The 21,266-nt window shown below is 43.8% G+C and overlaps 1 protein-coding gene across 3 annotated transcripts in view; it reads right to left on the reverse strand.

Moving 5' to 3' along the window:
• bahcc1b (BAH domain and coiled-coil containing 1b) overlaps positions 1-21,266 on the reverse strand; it is an 82,114-nt gene that overhangs the window by 54,821 nt on the left and 6,027 nt on the right. Inside the window, exons 1-2 of one of the 3 annotated variants that reach the window (XM_077626243.1) lie at positions 17,854-18,145; positions 14,999-15,334 (exon numbers count right to left, since the gene is read on the reverse strand). In XM_077626243.1, coding sequence (XP_077482369.1) covers positions 14,999-15,170 — 172 coding nt within the window. In that variant the 5' untranslated portion in view covers positions 15,171-15,334; positions 17,854-18,145. Of the gene's footprint in view, positions 1-14,998; positions 15,335-17,674; positions 17,775-17,853; positions 18,146-21,266 lie in introns of those variants that run through there. The other 2 variants (XM_077626242.1, XM_077626244.1) reach the window with 2 other exon arrangements.

Below are 21,266 nucleotides of genomic sequence, written 5' to 3' on the forward strand. Positions count from 1 at the left end.
TAGTGATATTGATCGGCGCTTTTGGAGTTGAATTGTTGAGCATTCCACTGCGGGCCTTTCTTCCCACAGCTGTTCCGGAGTCCTGGCTCCGCCCCCTCATCCCCCCCCCGGAACGCTAAGTCTCCATCTTTTTATCTGCGTCCGTTTTTCCCCTCTTTCCCGCTCGGTCTGTTTTATGTTGGCGAGTTGGGCTGAAAATCATATTTGCCCGTCGATATGGAAAATCATCCGCTAACGTAAACCTTATTTCTGTCCATTTGTTTTTTATTTTATTCCCTCCCTCCATCCCTCCATCCCTCCCTCCCTCCTCCTTTCTCTTCCTGCCCTCCATTTCCGCTTTTGTTTTATCCCCATCCCAGCATTCCCTTTCCATCTGTCAACGTTACATCCTCCCAAAAGCTCTGAACCCGAACACAGAATGACGAACGCCACGCGAGAACCGGTTAGCGGACGCCCAATAAATAAAAAAATAATGAAAAAAATTAGCCCTACTTTGTTCCTGACGTTGAACGGCAAATATACATTAAAACAAAACAAAAAACTTTCAAAACAAACCATGAAAAAAGTTTTCAGCTGACATTCATTCCTTCAGCTGCACTGACACTTTAATTTATCGATTTATTCTTGACGGTAAACATCTAAATGTTCTACCGCTTCGCATATTTAAAAAAAAAGTCCACTAAATTTGCAAAATAACTGAATTTTGCCGACAAAATAACATACATTTGGTAAAACTGAACATTGAATGCATGTGAGATAGACCGTTTTTTTTTGTTTTTCTTTTTACGCTCAAATACGCACATACCGTCAAATAATACTGTTTGAATTTTCATTTTTCTCTTTTATTCATACCTGTCAACCTCTGCCGATAACTGCCCTTATAAATGATTATGATTCCCCTTACAAACCCCCCAAAAACCTTCCAAACACCGTACGACTCGTCGTACGGTGTTTGGAAGGTTTTTGGGGGGTTTGTAAGGGGAATCATAATCATTTATAAGGGCAGTTATCGGCAGAGGTTGACAGGTATGTTTATTTGACTTCAACATGGCTAACTTGTCATTCCCAACCACTTTATTAAAGTAGCATGTCAATGCCAAAACACATTTTTCTGAAGCGTCCCCCAAAAGGTTGCTCCGAAAACTTTTTAGCGCATTGTACTTAGCGGCCTCGTCTCTTTTAAGTCTGCCGATTTTAATTAATCGCGGTTCAATGAGGGCAGGCTGTCAGTTTAACAGCAAAAAAGATGAATACTTCAAATGCAAAATCCGATGAACATGTCAAACGCTGAAAAGCCGCCAAGGTTAGCGTCTTATTTTTGGATGCTAACAATTCCTTTCGCGCTTATTTGAAACTCCCGGCGTAAAAAAAAATGTGCAGAATGTTGCTTGCAGCGACATAAAACAAAAAAAGGGAGCTACGCGGAGAGGAAAAAAAAAATACTAACCCCCGTGTTTGTGCGCGTCGGAGCAAAGATCGAAGGTGAAAGCTAACGGGCAGATGAAAGATAGCGGGCCCAATGGTCCCAAGGTTTCTCACTCTTCCGGGGAGGAGAAGCACGGAAGAGGAGGACAGAATGCGTAAATGACTGATAAGGCATATCGGCTTCTCTTCTCAAGGGAATTTCTTGTAAAACATCGACATAACTTCAAGCTACAGCAGACGTACGTACGCATACTTTCAACGCTAACTCGACAAGGCCTTATCAGAGGAATCCGATTCTTTTACAGTCGTGAAAAATATAAATGCATGTAGACTTATTAAGGCTGATATTCATTTAATTGAACCAATCAATTTTCCAAGGGTTTCGGGGGTGCTGGAGCCTAGCCCAGCCAATCGCAGGGCACAACAAGACAAACTAGCATTCTCGTTCTCACTTAAAAACAACCTGTCAACAACTATGCATGCTGAAATGAATTGAACATATTCCTGAAATTAATTTTTAAACAAAAACTTTGACCTGCAATCAATGTATATTCCAGAATTTAGTTATTATCAGCATTGTATCAAATGATCGCTTATTTAAAATCACATCTTTTTTTATTCAACAATGATTTTTTTAACTACTGGCGAATAGTTACATACTCTAAAGACTTAAATGTCTTAAGTGTCAAATTAAGACGTAGCTCCCTTTTAAGATAATAGATAATACATAATAGATGTTTAAAAAAAACTGACCGACGAATCAAAAGTCAAAGAAAATGAAACACGCTTTACCGTCTAATTACAATGAACTGAATTTAAAACCAAAAATAATCTTTTCTGACACACTCACACACACACGACTACCGTCTGAGAATCCACATGCTCACACACTTACACACACTTACACACACACACACACACACACACACACACACTTGTTAAATAATCCATTTCCCCTGATGCTCCAGTGTCCTATTGTCCCATTCTCTAAATCCACAAACTTCTCTGAGTAGACGCTAACATAGAGCGCTCTCTCTCACTCTATCATACACACACACACACACACACTCCTGAAAGTGAGGTGTGTGTGTGTGTCAGAGGTTCTGACTCTCGTTAGTTTGGCGGCTACGCCTGTTGCCGTACACTTGGCAACGTCTCTCCAATCCGACCCTTTCATAAGCCTCCAACCACCAAGGGCCCTGGCATCGAGCCCTCGGGCGGCGTGTGTGTACGTGCGTGTATATGTGTGTGTGTGTATATGTGCGTGTGTATACGTCTGACGTCGTGCGTGCGTGTGTATTTAGTGACAGGAGTCAAGCCAGACCTTTCTGATCTGTTTTGACACCGCCGACTTGCACAAGTGACAGGGCTACTCAAACAAGGCGGTCGCGAAAGACTCCAAGACGCACATACACACACACACACACACACACACACACGTACACACACACACGTACACACACATGCACGGACGTACACGCCAAGGGGACGCAAACACATTAGGCGTGTCAATAAAAGCGCTTACAAAGAATACGTTCAGGGGGGGGGGGGAGAGCGAAAGGAGTTCTTTTGCTCGACGTCATCCGGATCGCGTTTTCTCTTTCTGCTCTATCTTATTATTCATCAGGCATTTCTCTTGACTCATTCACGTTGGAGGAAGCCAGAGAGAGAGAAAAAAAAAAAAAAGAGGGGAGAGTGCGGCGTGTCATCTGGGACGAGCGGCTGCGCAGAATCACATTACGGGTGAGAGAGAGAGAGAGAGAGAGAGAGAGGGGGAGAAAACGAGAGAGAGAAAGAGGGAGGATGGAGGAGAATGCAGGAGGGGAAAAAATGAGATGAAAGAGCAACAAATGAGAGATTTCCCTGCGAGCCGCATAAATCAGCAGACTATGAACAGCAGCTCAAAGCCCGACTCCCAGATTGCGGACCGGAGTCACGCCACACACACACACACACACACACACACACACACACACACACACACACACACACGAGCATACACACACAAGGCAACTACTGCGATCTCGCCGCCTCGACATGAAGCTCAGCTACAGGAAATATCGCCGGTTGTCTGGGAGCACCCGGCCAGGCTACAAAGCCAAGAATCCATCATAAAAAAAACAGACGTGGCGGCCGGGTGAAATGAACAGGAAAGGCTGGTTTTGAACAAAAAAATGTCCTCTGATGACAAAGGTGAGGGAGAAAATGCTCCGTCATAATATGAAGAAGAAAGATAAAGTTGCCATTTTTTAACCACAGATTTGGTGGGGATGTCACACACAATTACTTAGAACCAAAGTGGAGGGGGAAAGAAAAAAAAAAGTTTACACACCCTTAGGTTTTTCACCTAGATAAAAAAGAGAAAGAAAGCAAAATAAATCATGTTGAAACTTTTCCCACAAATAATGTGATTTATAAGTGTCGTATTTTCCAGACTACAAGTCCCACTTTTTTTCATGTGTGTGTGTGTGTGTGTGTGTTAGCACAAAACAATTGATTTTTTTTACATTGGCAAAATGCCCAAATTAAAAAAAAAGATTTGCACATAAATTCTTTAGTTTTATGAATGAGGAAGAGGGGTGTGTACACTTTTTTTTATCCACTAAAGGTGTTATTTATCATCATATGTCATAACAAGAAAAGCTAATTCCATTCATCTCTTTGCTGCCATTGCCAGGAACAAAAGTCCAATCAAATGTATTTTGTATCCTAAAAAAAAAAATCATAAATCTGACAGTGGAGAACGAAATACTAAGTATTATTTTGCAACTATATCCAATAACTTTTTTTGTTTTCATCAAAAAACAAAATATTTGCTGCAATAATGATCCAAATCCAGAATAGAGCTTCAACCTGCATCGCTGTTTTTTGCTTTTATTTTATTTTAGAAAATCCGTATGAAACGAGGAAGACAAATTGACCAGTTTGAAACTTGATTCAGACCGGTTACCATGACTTCAAAAAGGTGGCAATAGTCAATACTGCAATTTACGCACGTGTGGAAGCACGCTCTGGGAATTCTGCTCCTTCTCCACCACGCACGCCCACGCCCACGCCAACGCCAACGTTCTTGCAGTGTTGGACGAGACGAGAGGCACCTGGAGGCCCGGCGTCGCCGAGAGCGGTCGCCGCACTTGTTGACACGTCTCAAGTTAATGAGTGGCCAATCCCCTATTTAAAGCCGTGTCCTCCGGTGCTGGATTACGGCTGTGCTATTCCTCAACATGTGTTCCTCATTACAATTACAGCTTGAAAAAGCTTGCAAGTCGCTGTGAAAATATCGCTCTAATTGCTATAATTCTCTTTTTTTTTTGTACAAACATCACGCGGGAATGTTTTCGCCCAATTTTTCAGTGACACTTTCAAACACACACAATAACGAGGCGTCGCGGCGGCAGGTGGGACAAACATTCCCTGTGCTGACCTCGTCTAAGACTCGAGTTCCCTCAGAAGAAAAACATCCACAACGTATGGAGCCCGCCTTTTTTGTGCCAGCCAATCACAGGTCACGATGAAACCCCAACCGTTGGCGAAATCCGCCCAATTTTACCTATTAATTACATTTTATTACTATTAAACCACTAGTTATGTGTTACTTTGTTAATAGATGGCGAATTAGAAGAAATAAAACATTTTTTTTCCAATCCAATATCCTGTTTTTGGTGTTTTTTCAGAGGGTTGGAACCAATTCATTTGTTTTGAGTTCATTTCAATGGGAAATGTTCGCTCGAGTTACGAAAAGCTCGACATACGAATTCAGTCCCGGAACAGATTAAGATCGTATGTCGAGGTACCACTGTACCCGGAAAAAGAACATGCACGGGGGCCACCCTGGGATCGAACCCACGACCCCAAAATTGCGAGACAGACACATGCCAACCACTCCCCCTTATTCCCCCTGGCTGAATAATAAAAAGATCTGTCGCAATACTTTCGTCCCGCTCCTTTCTCTAACCCCACAGCGCTTAAGCGTTACAAACAAAACACTGCGTAACGGTTGGCGAGGGACACGAGTACAAACACCACTCCGCTCGAGTGCCCTCGGGCAAGACGTCCCGGCGCGTCGGCGAAGGTCAACGACGGCGAGGCGGAATCGCATCCACGTTAGGAGGGCGAGCGAACATCCGTGGCGGTCGCGACGCGTCGTCGGATCGGGTTGACGCGCGCCCATGCTTAACCACGAGGCGCCGTAGCCACCTCCGCCATCGCGAGTGGAGGGCTCGCGCTTCCTGGAGAAGCACTTTACTTAAATTAGACTCTCGACGCGCAGGTGTCGACGGCGGGTGGGTGCGTCGGGGACTAAACGAGACGGCGAATCGGCAGACGAGAGAGCGCAACAAGACGGGTGAGGGAGGGAGGGAGGGAGGGAGGGAGGGAGGGAGGTTGGGTGGGAGGTACTCGCCGTGATGAAGAGAGAGAGATGAGAATAACCTAGCGTGACCTTATTTCAGCTCGGCTTTCCCCTCGACTCCTCGTCTTCCTTCGTTTGGCTGGTATTTACGCGGGAAGAAAAAACAGGGGGGATTGGAGAGACGTACGGTAAGAATTGGAGAAAAATCCCCCCGCCAAAATAAAATAAGGAGGAAGTGGACGGAGGGGGCCGGAGATCATCAAAGGAATGGCACATTAACAATTTAACAGCACTTTCAATCCGGGCGAGATGTTTCAATATTTGTAGTCAAAATGCGCGTATTATGATCACACATCCGACTGGAATTGGGCTCAAATCCTCATTAAAGTTGAAAGTGGAGACCTTGACGGTTTGAGTCCGATTAATGAACGTTTGTCATCTTTGCAGGAGTTAATTCAAAGATTTGGATGATTGCGATTTAAAGGCCAAAAATATGCACATATTTAACAAAAAAGCAAAAACGCGCTCTCAAAGCTCGGCGCAATCAACCTTAGCTACAAAAGTGGGCACACTTGAGAACCACAATGGCGGCATGGCCTTAAAAAATAAAGAAATAAAAAAATACGAAGCGATGACAGGCAGCAATTTATAGCACGATATTGTTTTGTTTCAAATTCTTTCGACGCGCCACAGAACAAACTTCATCTCAAAGTCCCTTTACGCCACATGTGTCAAAGTGGCGGCCCGGGGGCCAAATCTGGCCCACCGCATCATTTTGTGTGGCCCGGGAAAGTCAATCATGAGTGCTGACTTTCTGTTTTAGGATCATATTAAAATGAAGATTATAGATGTAGTATATTATATTTCCTGATTTTTCCCTTTTTAAATCAATAATGTCATTTTTTTCTCCATTTTTTTCTGGGTTTTTAGTTCAAAAATCATTTTGTAAAATCTAAAAATATATTTAAAAAAGCTCAAATAAACATTGTTTTAGATCTATAAAAAACAGAATATTCAGGTCTTTTAATCCAGTTCTTTTAATCCATTTATTAAAAAAATCTAAATATGATGTATATTAAATTTCCTGATTTTCCCCCTTTTAAATCAATAATTTTCATTTTTTAATCCATTTTTTCTGTGTTTTTAATTCAAAAAATCATTTTGTAAAATCTAAAAATATATTTTAAAAAAGCTCAAATAAACATTGTTTTAGATCTATAAAAAACTGAATATTCAGGGCTTTTAATCCAGTTCTTTTAATCCATTTATAAAAATAAAAAATCTAAATATTATATCTAAAATGGTCCTGCCCCCATGAAACGCTGCCCGCGAACCAACCCGAGTCTGACACCCCTGCTTTACGCTAACGATTCATCAAGTTGTTGATGCTCGGGCATATAAAGAAACAATTGAAAAAGATACGAAAAAACACCAAAAGGCACCATTTGACAAACAATCGAAAATGCACTTTTGGTCATATAAGCTCATTTGAAGTAATGTCCTTTATATATTTCTCCCCCCCCCCATACTGCGATAATGGCCTCTCCTATACACTGCAAGCCATTAAGCTCGCGCTTCACTTTCTCGCTAAGAGCGCCTATTAAACAGATTTAGGGCGTTTAAACATTTCTTTTGGCCTCACAAAATTTCTGCGTTAAACTTCCCCAAGTTTTAGCAGCCATCAGCAAAAGCGACGTGTTGCTTATGAAATGCATTCCTGCTTGCCACGTTTATCATCTAGCATATCCTCTTTTTTTTAAATCATGTTTAAATAATATTTATCTTCGCAAATAATTTTCAGGCTCATTTGAATGCCGTGGCCAAACTTGAATATTTTTTATTTTTTTTAATGAAGCAGATTCTTGTCTCGGTAACACGTTTTTAAATAAATAAACACATAAACAGACATGAAATGTATACGTATATGCAAAATGAGAGTGCGCGGATCAAGCGTGTGCTCCCCAACATTGCAAAAACACGGATCAAAACCAGAGAGGAAGACAGTGGGCGGTTATTAAAAAGACAAGACGAACAAGTCTAGACGTTTTAGCGGCAATCAAAGACGCGAAGGGAAAAAGCGCGGAAGAGGAGAGTTTGCCTTTTAATCAGCTCCCATGCAAAAATGGAGACAGGCACACGTCGGGGCGCAAGAGCCCCGCCCCTTCCCGGTGGGATTAGGACCTCGCCAGCCAGCGTCCCGCGAGACTGATTAGCCATGAATGACTGATGACGGATCTTTGTTGTTGTTGATCTTTTTTTTTTCTCTCCCTCTCTCTCGTTGTTTTTTTCCCCCTCACACACACACACACACCGACACACACACACCGACACACACACACCGACACACACACACCGACACACACACACACACACCGACACACACACACACGGTTGCATGTATATTCAACAAAGGCTCCTGAATATACTTAATGCTTTCATGTGTGTCACTGTGTAACGATCCATGCTGTTCCACACAGCTGCTTCTCTCTATTTCAAACTCCCTAACACTAATGCACACATGCACACACATTCACATACACACACACACTCAAACACACACGCACATCTACGTATGACTTTTTTTAATATCTACCTGTCTGTCATAGCAATCTGTTCCAAGCGCATGACAGTACAAGTATGAAGATGGGGGAAGCGTTTTCATCCTCACCTCCAGATGAACCAACCCCCTTGCCGCCCCCCCACTCTTATCCATCGGGATCCCTGACAGCAAAACAAACTGGACATAGACTAGCCTGAATGGAAGCCATTATAATATGAATGGGGCAAACGACGGCGAAAATGAATGAAGGAAGGAGAGCGGCGGAAGACGAGGGAAGAAAAAAAAGAAAGCATCAAACGAGTCCACCACTCCGGCGACCCCGAGTCGGGCCCCGAACGTGACCCCGAGACGGGTAAAGAGCCGTAGTCGGCTCAGGTGTCGACGGACCGTGATAAGGTGATCGCTTTGTGGTGTGTGTAAGCGTGTGTGTTTGTGTGTGTGTGTGTGTGTGCTTTTTCGAGCCGGAGATGAAGAGTGTGACATCATAGCACTCCCCCACGCAAAGTAATGTCGTCTCTCGGTCACAAAGAACGAGCGGGGGGGAGCGGGGGAATTGCCTTGACCGCCGCGACAAAGACAAGAGGCCGTAAAATAGCAGTGTCTGCAAACACACACGCGCACGGCAAGTACACACACCCCAGCGCAAATCTTTTCACTGATCGTCATACTTTCATATCAGAGAAAGAGAGAGAGAGAAAGAGAAAGAGAGTGCGCCCTCGTCTTACAACATAAAAACATGCTGGATCGTGTGTGTGTGTGTGTGTGTGTTTTTAAGTAGACTATGATTACGGTTTTTAAGCGTAGGATGTTTTGGGGACTTTGATTTTGAAATAGAGGGTGAATTCCGGAATTGGAGATGTATACAAGGGCTTTGTCCTAAATCTTTGGTTATCCAATAGAAGGAGAATGAGCTCAGATTGGGTTTTTGAAATTGACAACCCTCCTGTCAAATTGGACTGGATGTCTATCAGCGTCAATGGCAGTGAAATATCAATGGCAGATTCCCCAGTTGAATGGATATGATTTCAATGGCAGTAAATTAAACAAGGGATTAAGGGCTATAAGCGACTATATGTATTTATGTATACACATACATCCATACATATACACACTTTATATATATATATATATATATATATATATATATATATATATATATATATATAAAACATATATATACATATATATAACATATATATACATATATATTACATATATACATTATATATATATTACATATATATATACATATATACATTATATATATATATACACATATATACACACACGCACACCAATTGATCACATTGAATGAGCTTTTTTTACATATTACGCAATTATTTCACATGCAACAATATGCGAGCGCGACTCTTGAACTGACAATTCTGGAATCATATCATGTATTTATTTTCTATCTACAACTACAGTGCATGCTCACAGTATTTTCTTCATTTTTTTCTCCTTTTTTCATTTCAGCCAAGAATAGATTATTTGTGCGGAAAAGACATCTCTTCCAATTCAACCTGAAGTATTTTAGTATAGTTCTTCTAGTCCCAACTTGTTAAAAAAAATTGCTACTAATGGACGCTTCGCTCCGTATAGTGGAAGAAATAACCTGATTGGAACTAAAAATGCTCCTCGCCGCATAATTGTCAAAATAAAAAAATTCTGATAGATGTGATCTGAGCATTTTGCTTACGTGACATTCCACAAGTGTCCACGACGCGAGAAATGGAAAGAGAAGAAGAAAATGAGGCCGCGTGGACGACAAGAGGAACCGATTTGCAACGGAGAGCGAAAAAAAGGAGTGCCGAGCGACGCCCCAGGAAACGATGGACGCGTGTTTGCGGAGTTGGAGAGAAGAAAAGAGAGCCGAAGGAGGCGAAGGAGGAAGAGGGAGAAGGACCACTTGAACGTGGAGGAGTCCGAGGGGAAGTGAAAGAGGGAAGAAGCAGAAGAGGAGGGGAAGGAGGAGGAGGAGGAAGGAGATGGAGCATGTGGCAAAAGAGGAACGGGCCTGCCGCTTTCCCTTCACGTGCCAAATGGTCAGATGGCGACGCGAGTCCGCAAGCTCGAGATGTTGAAATGGAGCACCCTTCCACAATAAGCCTCCACTTGGAGGCCGGACAAAAAGTCTCGCCGTCCCGCGAGCAAACGGGCCTTGAAACGGCTCAAGAATTTGACCTCGACGAGAGTTTGGCTCCGTACGGAATTCCGTCGGTGACTCTTTGAGGTGCTCACGCTTGGTGATCGCCATGGCGACCGGGAGTCGTGTGCTGGGATTTAACGGGAAAAATTTGTATAGCACCAAAAAAGGAGCACGCGGCAGATAAGCCCACCGCTCCAAATTGAAATAAGCGCCAGCTCATACTCGATTCCCGCAGAAAGTTAAGCATTTCCCGCATAATTCTGCCCCCCCCAAAAAAAACTCCCAAACAAATACGTACAGTATGTTTGAAGAGAAGTGAGTTGACAGTTTGCCGCATCCAATGGCAGCTCAGCTGGCCGCGGCCTCCACCAGCTGTCTCCTCCCCACGGGGGGTGGTCTCGCGCGGCCCCCGCGCCCCGGGCGCAGTCCAGTTCAGCCCGGTCTGTCTGCGACGCTCGTCCCCGGCCGAGTCATCTCCCATTTGCACACCTCCCGCTCTCTCGCTTTGGCTGGCCGTCACCCTCTCTCGCTTTGGACGGCGACGAGTAGACGACGACGGCGGCGGCGGCGGCCCTCGCCGCCAGGCGATTGTAATCCGACTGGATTATCAACCAGGTGGAAACATTCAGTCTCTTCTCGCCCTCTTTGGTTTGACTATTCTCCCCCTCCCTCCCTCCCTCCCTCCCTCCCCCAGGCTTTCTGTCTTCTTCGATCTTTTAACCTAAAAACAAACTCTTTTTTTTACATGGACCACAGAGACATTTGCACACACGACTAAGTACTTAGAATTTAGGCGGCGCGGCACGGTGGATAAGTGGTTAGCACATCTGCCTCGCCGTTCAAAGATTGAGAGTTCAATCCCTGCCTGGTGGGTTCTGGGTTTTCTCCGGGTACTCCTTCTTCTCCACTTTGACACATATGTTAGAGTATGTCATGAGTGAACTTATTGGCTGCCATTGATGGTAACAAGACGACCAATCGATGATGTAGTATGCATTCCCAATCTGCAGGGGGCAGCACCCCCAAATCTGGACTCCTGCCATAACCCTTTTGCTGCTTCCTCTGTCGTCATTAAGGTTGCTACGTGAAGACATTTTTTTCTCATACACAGGCCATGAGAACTAACGTCATCATTAGCTCCGCCCCCTTCACTCATATAGCCATTGAAGCAATATCGCCACCTACTGTTCTGGAGTACATCAGCCCAAAACTCACTTTTTTCCTTTTTCTATTCATGAGATGGCCACAAGTCAAGATTCCCACTCTGAAAAGCGTTTTCAAATTTTCACCATTTCAACGATCTGACATTTTTTTTTCCCGTTCCCATTAGCCGACTCTCCGCCCAAATCCTGCGGTTAAAGGGGCGCGACACCTCCAAAATTCCAGCGATAAGAAACAACGGGGTCAAGACCATTGGAAACACATTTCCATCCGCCGTGGGGCAACGGCGAATCAAAGTGCATCGCAAACACGGCCCAGGCAGAGAAGAAGCCGGCGAGCCTGCCTGGCTTGTGCGTCCAAGGGAGTGTGGGAGTCCACAAAAGAAAGAATGGCTGAGGGAAGAAGAAAAAAAAGAAGAAAAAAAACGGGCGAGGTGGTGGAGAGGTTATCTACTTCTACAGAAACATTGCGATTACGGTTTATTACTTTTTCAAAGAGCCTGCGCCACTTCGGGTGAGCGTCTGCGTGTGTGTGTGTGTGTGTGTGTGCACGTGTGTGTGCACGTGTGTGTGCATGTGTGTGTGCGCAGCTGTACGCGAGGACGCGCTACAAAAAGCTTTTCTTTGTACGTGTGCGTCTCAGTAGGTCACACACGCACACTCTCGCACATACGCGGTCATGTAAACAAAACGACTGTCTGGGAAGTAACACACCTGTTCAATGACAAGCTAAGCCACGCCCCTCCATAATACTGCACACCTGTGCTACTGCGGGCAAAAAGTTCGCAAACATACACACAACACACACACACATACGGCCAATGCTCAGGGCTCACCACGCAGAAACGGTAAGAAAGAAAAGTGGAATCGTGGGGGCAGAAACAAAAGGCTTTTTTGCCGCCGTCAAGAATCAAAATGCCCGTCTAATATCATTACGGGGTTTTATCAAACTGGGGGGCTGGTGGGGGGTTTTGCGGCGTCGGTACGTGACCATCATTCCATCACCTTGTCAAGCGCGTCGATATTCGAGCAGACACCATGTGGATCTAAATAAGAGGCTTCAGAGCAATTGATGGATGGCCAGCTTTTTCAGGGGTGGGATCCATTTTTTTTCCCTTCCCATACACTCGATTAGATGTTTTTAGGAGACGGAGAGAGCGGTAGGAATGAGTGTGTATGCTTTCAGCGAACTGAGCCCTTCTCTCCGACACACACACACACACACACACACATGCACACACACACACACACAGCCCTTCATTCTTTTTTTCCCCAGTATGGCCAACTGGAAATCATATCTACCCCCTTGGCCGAGGCCTGGAGCGAGGCATACAGCTTGCTAAATCTCCGAGGGGGAGGCAACAAAAGGTATACCCCCCTGTCAACCCTCCCCCCTTTTCTCCAAGCCCAGCCAAAACTCACCTCCGAGCAAATACACACACACACACACACACACACATACACGTACACATAGAGCACATATAGCAACCCCCATTGTCCAAACGGCAATCCTCTACGCCCGTCATGTCAGTCAAAAGCCCATCAGAGATATGCATGGAGAGTCTGGATATCTCTGAGCTCAATACAGTGTCATGCACCTTGAGACCCAGCGAGAGGCCCCCTTGAATATATTTCAATAGCATTATCAGCCCGCATTACTATGCCCCCCCCACCTCCCCTCGACATTACAGAATCAGGTTTAAATTGGACCATAATGCATGTGAGCGAGTGGCGCTATCAGTCTTTGTGCAGAATAATCTGGTTAAGGCGTTATGCAGGTTAGAAGGGAGTTACTTTAAACAAGCCCATTTCAAGTCTTGGCTGGGATTTTGCACTTTTGCAGATGAGGAGGCTGGGTTAAAGCTGCAGAAATACTTTTTTTTTTTTTTTTTAATTTCATATGGCATTGTAATGAAAATTCTACTATGGGTAAAGATGACTTACTGTAAGAAATCAATAGTGGGTATTTTAAGCGCTACTTAGTGCATGCGTGCATCTGGGAGAAGATAAATACATAATTTACAAATGATGTTTCATTTGTTATACGTTAAATTGAAATAGATTTGTCTGTAAAATGGAGCGACATTCTTTTTCAGTTCAAAGGTGACATTTTTGTTTGCTCTCAAAATGACAAAATGCTGGCCAATATTTATGTGAAATTGACAAACAAGTGTAGGGTGTAAAAGAAACAATTTGAAAACAACTGTATTTTAAATGTGATATATAAATATATAGAGATTATATATACACAATGTGTTTATATATACAATATAACAGTGTATATTTATATAATGACTATATACAGACATATTTACAAGGATGTTTACATGCATAAATAAACTCCACCCGCATATACACAGTCAAACACACACATACGTATATGCAGATGGGTGGATAGATAGTTATTTTGAGTGTCTTTATAGCTAATGAATATGCAAATAAGATGCAATAAGTGGGTCCTATACAGCAGATCTATAGGACTGAGTGTCCATTTACGAATTGGTCGCATTTGCAAACGTTAATTAATGAGCTCTCTCATCGGACACGTTCACGTGCATCCAGTTAATCGCCGTATTTAAATGCTTATATGCTTTTAAGTCGAGTCCGGCCCTGGCCCCGACCCCGGACCACAGCCCCCGGCCCCAGCCCCCCCAAAAGCCCCGCACCTCTACACTCAGATATGAACGCACGGGAGGTACCTTCCCATCCCCCTTCCTCCCAGCCACCCCCCATTGAGACAGGATACCAAAGCTACTTGTTAAATCTAATGCATGCACTGTCAACCCATTCGCACCCCGTCACGTCGCCGCTCAATATAGAAACCGGATTTTCTGGTATTACCCGCACCTCTATTAGCCAGAGGATCACCCCCAAACCAAACACAAACACCAGCAGCAACCAATGGGGAGCCAGCCACCTCCTACCCGACCCGACCCGACTCGACCCGAACCGAAAGCCTCACCCCCCAGCCAACTCCTTGCGCACCGGGACGGACGGGGAACGGTTAATAGCCTTAATTTATTGTTTAATGGGAGCTGCAAGCAGTGGAATTACCCAATCTTAATTAATTACGTCGAATGACAATGATGAGTACTTTACTAATTGATGAATCATATAAATGTGACAAGATTATGCCAATGGAAACCCAATTTTTAATCCACGTTTGACGAATGGATGTTTTGAAAAGCGACAGGAAAAGGTAGGAGGGAGGTCATATTTAAAAATGGGAAAGTAAGCTTAACAACGAGCAAGTACGTGTGGCAAAGGCACATTTTTGTTGCAAAACTTTTTGAGGGGAAATAATAACAAGAATAAGAATAATAAGAAGAAGAATAGCATGCAAAAAAACTAACCTGAGTGCGGAGCCATGGAGAGATGGGACGAGTAATACTTGCCCGGCTGGAAGTGAGCCGGGTGCTGCACGGAGCCGTGTCCGCCCGGCGCCATCCGAGACGCGGCGCTGTGAACCAGCGCGCTCCGCTCCGTCAGGAGGTGGTGCGGGGGAGCGAAATCGCGGCTTTCCATCCGGGCGGGCGGGAAGCGATAAATCCCAAATCCCGAGAAAAATCCAGAGGCACCGAAGGTCTCAGGCGCCCAGATGCAAATAATCCCCTTTATGAACTTGAGGATCCGCTCGAATTGAGCGGAGTTTTGGCTCGGCGGGGTGGAAAGTGAGTCCCCGTCATCTCCTACAAAGGAAAAAGGCAGGAGACGCGTCAAAGCTCTGACAATAATGAGTCAAACTGGGAAGGAGCCGTGCAGAAGAGACTCACTCCACCACCGTGGTGTTCACAGCATCAACAAAAACTATTTGTTTGGGAGTAGTGCGTGCGCAGCCTCCATTGCATTTATTGCCCTGTGTTTTCACAAGCTCAAGTCCCCAACAATATTTGGCCTCGGCATGCGTGGGCACGGGCCCCCCACCTTTAGCCCTCCATTCTGGTATAAGCCGCCAGTGCACGCGAGCGTCCGTCATGTAAATAAGGCTCCCTCCCGTTTTCTCAGATGCTTTAGAAATGGAAAAACAATCCGGACCGGCGCGCAGACACGACGAGAAGCACGCAGAAGCCGTTCCCGTTGAAAATTACGACCATTGTTCTGCAAACTGCCCCCCCACACCCCTAACAAACCCCCCCCCCCCGCCGTGCTCAGACGTCACTTTGTGTACTCGGATGAAATTGCATTTGTTCTCCCACTTGTCTAAAAAGCTCATACCCCCATCCAGAAGACGTAGGCGACCCAACCGGGAGCCAAGTGCTGCTTTTCTTGAATTTATTAATTCATTTACGACACCTATTCTCCAAATGTGTTTGGAGTATGCCACTGTGCGTGTTTCTTGTATGGCGACATCAATGAAAACACATTTCCATCAAAGTGTATAAGGGTGGCTGGCCAATGCCGTGAGTGTGAGTGTGTGTGTGTATATGTGTGCAGCATACACACACACACACATACGCAGCAAGCAGTGTAATCACAAATCAAATCACCTTTATGCCTCGGTGCGAGGGCAGCGTGGCAATAAACAGTGAAATAGTAGGAAATCATCGACTTTATATGTATGCCTTATAGCCCGGGTCATTTACTTAAATAGGGCTCCCTGTGAAGCTCAAAATGGGGAGTCATCTATTGGCCCTTTCAGTGTCCATCTAAAAAAAAAAGGGCGGAGATAGAACCTCTCCAGAACCCACTAACAACAAAATCTTAACTTTTCTGGATATAAAATAAAACGTGCATTTGTTTTGGTTTTGTTTACAACTTCTTATGTAGAGGAAGCACTTTGTAAGTTGGGTCACTGAATTTGCCTGACACAAATGTCCTAAAGTGAGTGCACGTCTGAATTCTGCAAATAGAGGCAATTTGTGAAAAATATTTATTATTTTATTTTATTTTAATTTTGGGGCGTGTTGAAAATGTCGATGACGAGAAAAAAAAAGAATTTGCAAGCCAGTCAAGAACACAACAGGAGAGCAAAATGGACTCTCCCTTCTTCCTGCGTGGGTTACAAACAATGGTCTTTCTCCACGGGACAGTGGTCATAAACAACTCTCTTCTGACATGGCTCTATACGTTTTGCAGTCTTTTTTTCTCCCTCTTCTCGAGCCGTAAACACGCGTCTTCGTATGTTTACGTGGAACGTAAACACAAAACCACTCGGGCTTGATTTTAACAAGATGATTCTATGTCTCGTGTTATTGCACGCCACGCCAACACGACGGCGTCAGTGGATCTCGTACAAGAGTTCAAGAAAATCACCATTTGGAAGCAATATTACGAGTGTGTGTGTGTGAGTGTACGAGTGTGTGTGACTATGTACGTGTGTGTGTGTGTCTCAGTAAACTGCTACGGATTCCACACACACGCACACACACACTCGCATTCGCCACTAATTCTAAGTCATTTCATGAAAAGTAAATCCATTCAAAACAAGAGTTGACATGTGAAAAAAATCCTAAAAGTGACCCCTTTGCACAAAAAAATCGTTTCTGGTATCAGGCACATGTTTAAAAAAAAAAGAGAACGTCTACTCTCCGATGAAGCGTTGGACAAAAACGGTGGAAAATGCATTAAAATGGACAGATAGCTGGGGTTAAAATGTAAACTCGTTACTTACAACAATTGTGTAATAAAGTCAGGTCATAATACAGAAATGCGACATTAAATCTAAGCCGTTTGAAGGGGGCGGCTACACGGGAGAGACAAGCCCGAAAGAGGTGAACGAAGCTCGGCCTCAGTACCGTGGCGGCGCCGGGGGAGGAGCGAGCGTCGGATGCGTCGTCGTTTAGCTTGTATTGCTGCCTTTTCCAACCATAAAACTGACATAAAACGACCAAAGACAAAACATCATACTAATAAAAAAAAACACCCACATCAACGATTGAAAGCAATCAATTAAATCCAGAAAAGCTGCCCAAGCGAAAACAGCCCAAAAGTGACACGCACGGAAAATAGACAACTGCAACAAGCCTCGATTTTCACCCTCACAAATTAAACTAGCAAATGCAACCACATTTAAAAACGACAAAACTCACCAAGTTTGACCTCCCACAGACAAAATCCAACACATTTTTCCACGCAGCCCGAGCCGACAAAAAAACATTTAAACGCCGCTTTCATCCCCCAAAAAAACCTGCAATTCTCGCGAGAATGAAACCAAAAACAAACAAACCCCCTCAAAAAAATCACAAAACCCCAAATATTTTCTACTTACTCTCAAGTTACATCCCTTTGTATGGCGATGAGCTCCGCGCATAAAACGGAAGAAAATAGCCAAGAAAATAAAATTCAATCAAAAATAAAAATATCATGCAAAGCGAAAATCCCCGAGTCGCAGAGATGAAACATGTGGGATGGATTACATCCTAGGCTTCTGCTGCTTCTGCTGCTGTGCACTCACTCACTGGAGGTATGGCACAGACTCGCCGTAGAAGTTCGGGCTTGTAGTGAATCGACACTCGTTCATGCAGCCGGGGACTCAGACACGCCGAGGGGGGGAGGCGGAGGAGGAGGAGGAGGGGGGAGGAGGAGGAAGAGGAGCTGGGGGGAGGAGGAGGAGGTGGATGCGAGGAGGGTGAACGCGCGCGCCTACTGGTTTGAGGACGACAATGTGAAAGCGTGCCCGTGAGAGCCCCCCTTACGCCCCCCCATCCGCCCGTACCCCACCCTAGGTTTCTCTCCACACAACACATCCAAAACACACACACATACACACGCACATGCGCGCGCACACTCGCACACACAATCCTCCCGGTCGTCGGCACACACGCGTCGCCATTGGTCGTCCATCCGAGCCAATGGGGTTGTGGCTGAAGACGAGGAGGGAAAAGGGCTCACGGTTTGATTTTTTCCAAGTCATGTGAGGGAAGGGTTAGGCTAAATGCGGGGGTTCGAGTCCGGTGGTGGTACGCACGGTGGGGAGAAAATTTTACTATTTTTGGTCTGGTCTTTTTTTTTTTCAAACTAATGTTGACACTTGAGATTTTGAGTTACTATGATGAAAAAATATGAGCAATTATGTACTATTGTTATATATTTCAAACTGTTTTTAACTCATTTTTTGGAAAGATGTATAAAGTGCTAATCAAATCTAATTTAGAATTAACATGAATAACCCTAAATGATCTATTCACTAAACTACATTTTTTAAAGCAAATTTTGAACATATTTTACATATAATGCTGCGGTCATCTGATTTGCATTGCTCTCAAATGAAATCTCTATATTGTCAACATATTTTTAATGTAATTCCTACTATTTCCTTTCTGTTGATCTATGCGAGCGAAATATGGTGACAGACAGAATAATGAATAAATCTTCAACTATACCATAGATCAAAATATATAAAGTGTAAACTGTATTTGTGACATTGTATTTGTATATATACAGCTGCGTGATTGAAAATCTAAATAAACAACAATGCTTATGAACTGTCCCATCATATAATTGCTGCATTAATTAAAAATGTGATATACTAGAATAAACAAGAATTTCATAACCACCTATTAATGCACTCTTAATTATATAAAAAAATAGTAGTTGTGGATAACCACCACCAAATTCCTAATATGCATAAATACAGTAAATATAAATTAAAGATTCACTTGCGAGGAAACAATTCACTATGAAGCAATTTCAGTAAATAAAATACAATACAGTATTTTTTGCTGTTGTTGCTCAGCATCTTACTTATAGTTTCCAATAATAATATAGTCTAAAAACAGAGGTGCACATTTAACCTGACAACAAATATCTTCCAAATAAAGTACTATTAGAAAGATCTCAGAGCCTGGTAGTGCACAGCTGTTAACTTCCAGCACAACCAATACAAAATTCAGACATTTTTCTGCATCGTCCTAAGACGTTTAGCACCCTTGCTTTCTTCCGCATCAGCGCCACGGCGAGCCAAGCCTGCCTGCCTGCCTGCCTGCCTGCCAGACCTCTACTGGAATCTTCCATCAAGCCGTCGTTTGTTGCTTAGCCGGGCGACCGACTGCGGCCAACTCCGGCGACTCCCCTGCTCAAATGGAACTAACACGCTCAACATTTTAATTAGCCCCAGGAGTTAATGCTAAGCGTCCTAAGATTCAATGAGAGGCGCCGCATACATTTGTCAAAAAGACGCAATTTACAAGTACCACCCAAAAAAATAAATGTATATTTTATGATGTCTTTCTCGAGACGGTACTCGTGGGATAAGATAAAAGTCACAAAAACAACTAAAGCACGGTTGTCAAACTTGCTTCGTCGTAGGCCGCATTGTACTTTATCCCCAGGGCGCCGCTCTGACTTTAAAAAATATAAATATATAATCACTTGTGGTGTAATTGTAGGTGAAAAATCAGTTTATATAGAAATCTACTCATTCCTACGTGTTTCATGTGGACACATGGTACACATCTGCACCCAATCAAATGTTTGGTACTGTCATATAATTGCATAATTACAGCCTGCATTTGATGATCATCAAACCGCACGTTTTAAACCGAATCAGAATCAGATTCACGATACGAATAAAATGACGTGAGGATCCGTTACAACTCAAACGCCTGAAGTTTGACACCTGTTTAATGGACTTGTTTTTTTGCACGATTATGTTGTATGTGACAGAAATAATAAAAACACGGTTTTCTGATTTTTCCTGCATTTTTTGCATAAACATCAGAAGGTCGCCATGTTTGCTGATATCGTTGACCTGTTGTTGTCAGTGTCAAGTGTGCACATTTAATGACTTTTAAAACTACTTTTCAAAAGTACCACCATGGATAAATAAATAAAATACAAACTTTTGAACGATGTAAGCTCAAGAGTGAAAAGTCAACCGAGATGCGTCAAAATCTTGCGGAATATTTAATAACCACGTTTTCTACGTGCCATATTCCCACGACTCCACACTATCGCTTGCGTAAAAATGCGTAAACAAGGCGGTCTCGTTAAGACAGTCGACGCGATGTTAAAATATATTTTTGGAATGAATATGTTGTAGATTCAAGTGGCAGACAAAATGGTAGGAACATTTAAAATATAACAGAAAACGTTGACGTCGTGCGTTTGGCTCCCCTTTAAGATAATTGTTTGAGGTTTTCGGCTCCATGAATGGTTTGTTGTGTCTTGTGGGAAACCTAAAAACCGCCGGCTTCTGGTGTTGAAAAACTCTCGGTCTAATCAGAGAAATCCTTTTAGTAGGAATCACAACTACTTTTTTTACTAGCGTGTGTACTTGGGATGATTTGAGCTATAGGTAGTTTCCAACATTGATTGTTTGACACATAAGCAGTTGAAATGAGCTGCTTTTGGCCTGATTTTCTGGTCACACCAACACACAAAAAGTGCCTTTTACACACCGTTCCTCAGGCTTAGCTTTCTTTATCCTGGTGTAATTTAGCCCATTAAAAGTGGAAGGATACGGCCTTGTGTGTTTCCACGTCAAAATATATGAGCTGCTACAGGCAAATACAATCTTCCCGTCCGGCTTTGTTTACACTGGCGCGAGAAGGGTTAACGCGGCTCCGGCCCCTTACGCGCCTCCCGATTGGCTGGCACGCTGCCACGGCGCTGTCCATCACCGAGTGTAAACAAGGCTCTGATTGGCTGCTGGCCAGTCCGCACTGGGCTGCCTGAAAAAAG

The sequence above is a fragment of the Stigmatopora argus genome, chromosome 18, assembly GCF_051989625.1.
Source record: "Stigmatopora argus isolate UIUO_Sarg chromosome 18, RoL_Sarg_1.0, whole genome shotgun sequence".
Lineage (NCBI taxonomy): Eukaryota > Metazoa > Chordata > Actinopteri > Syngnathiformes > Syngnathidae > Stigmatopora > Stigmatopora argus.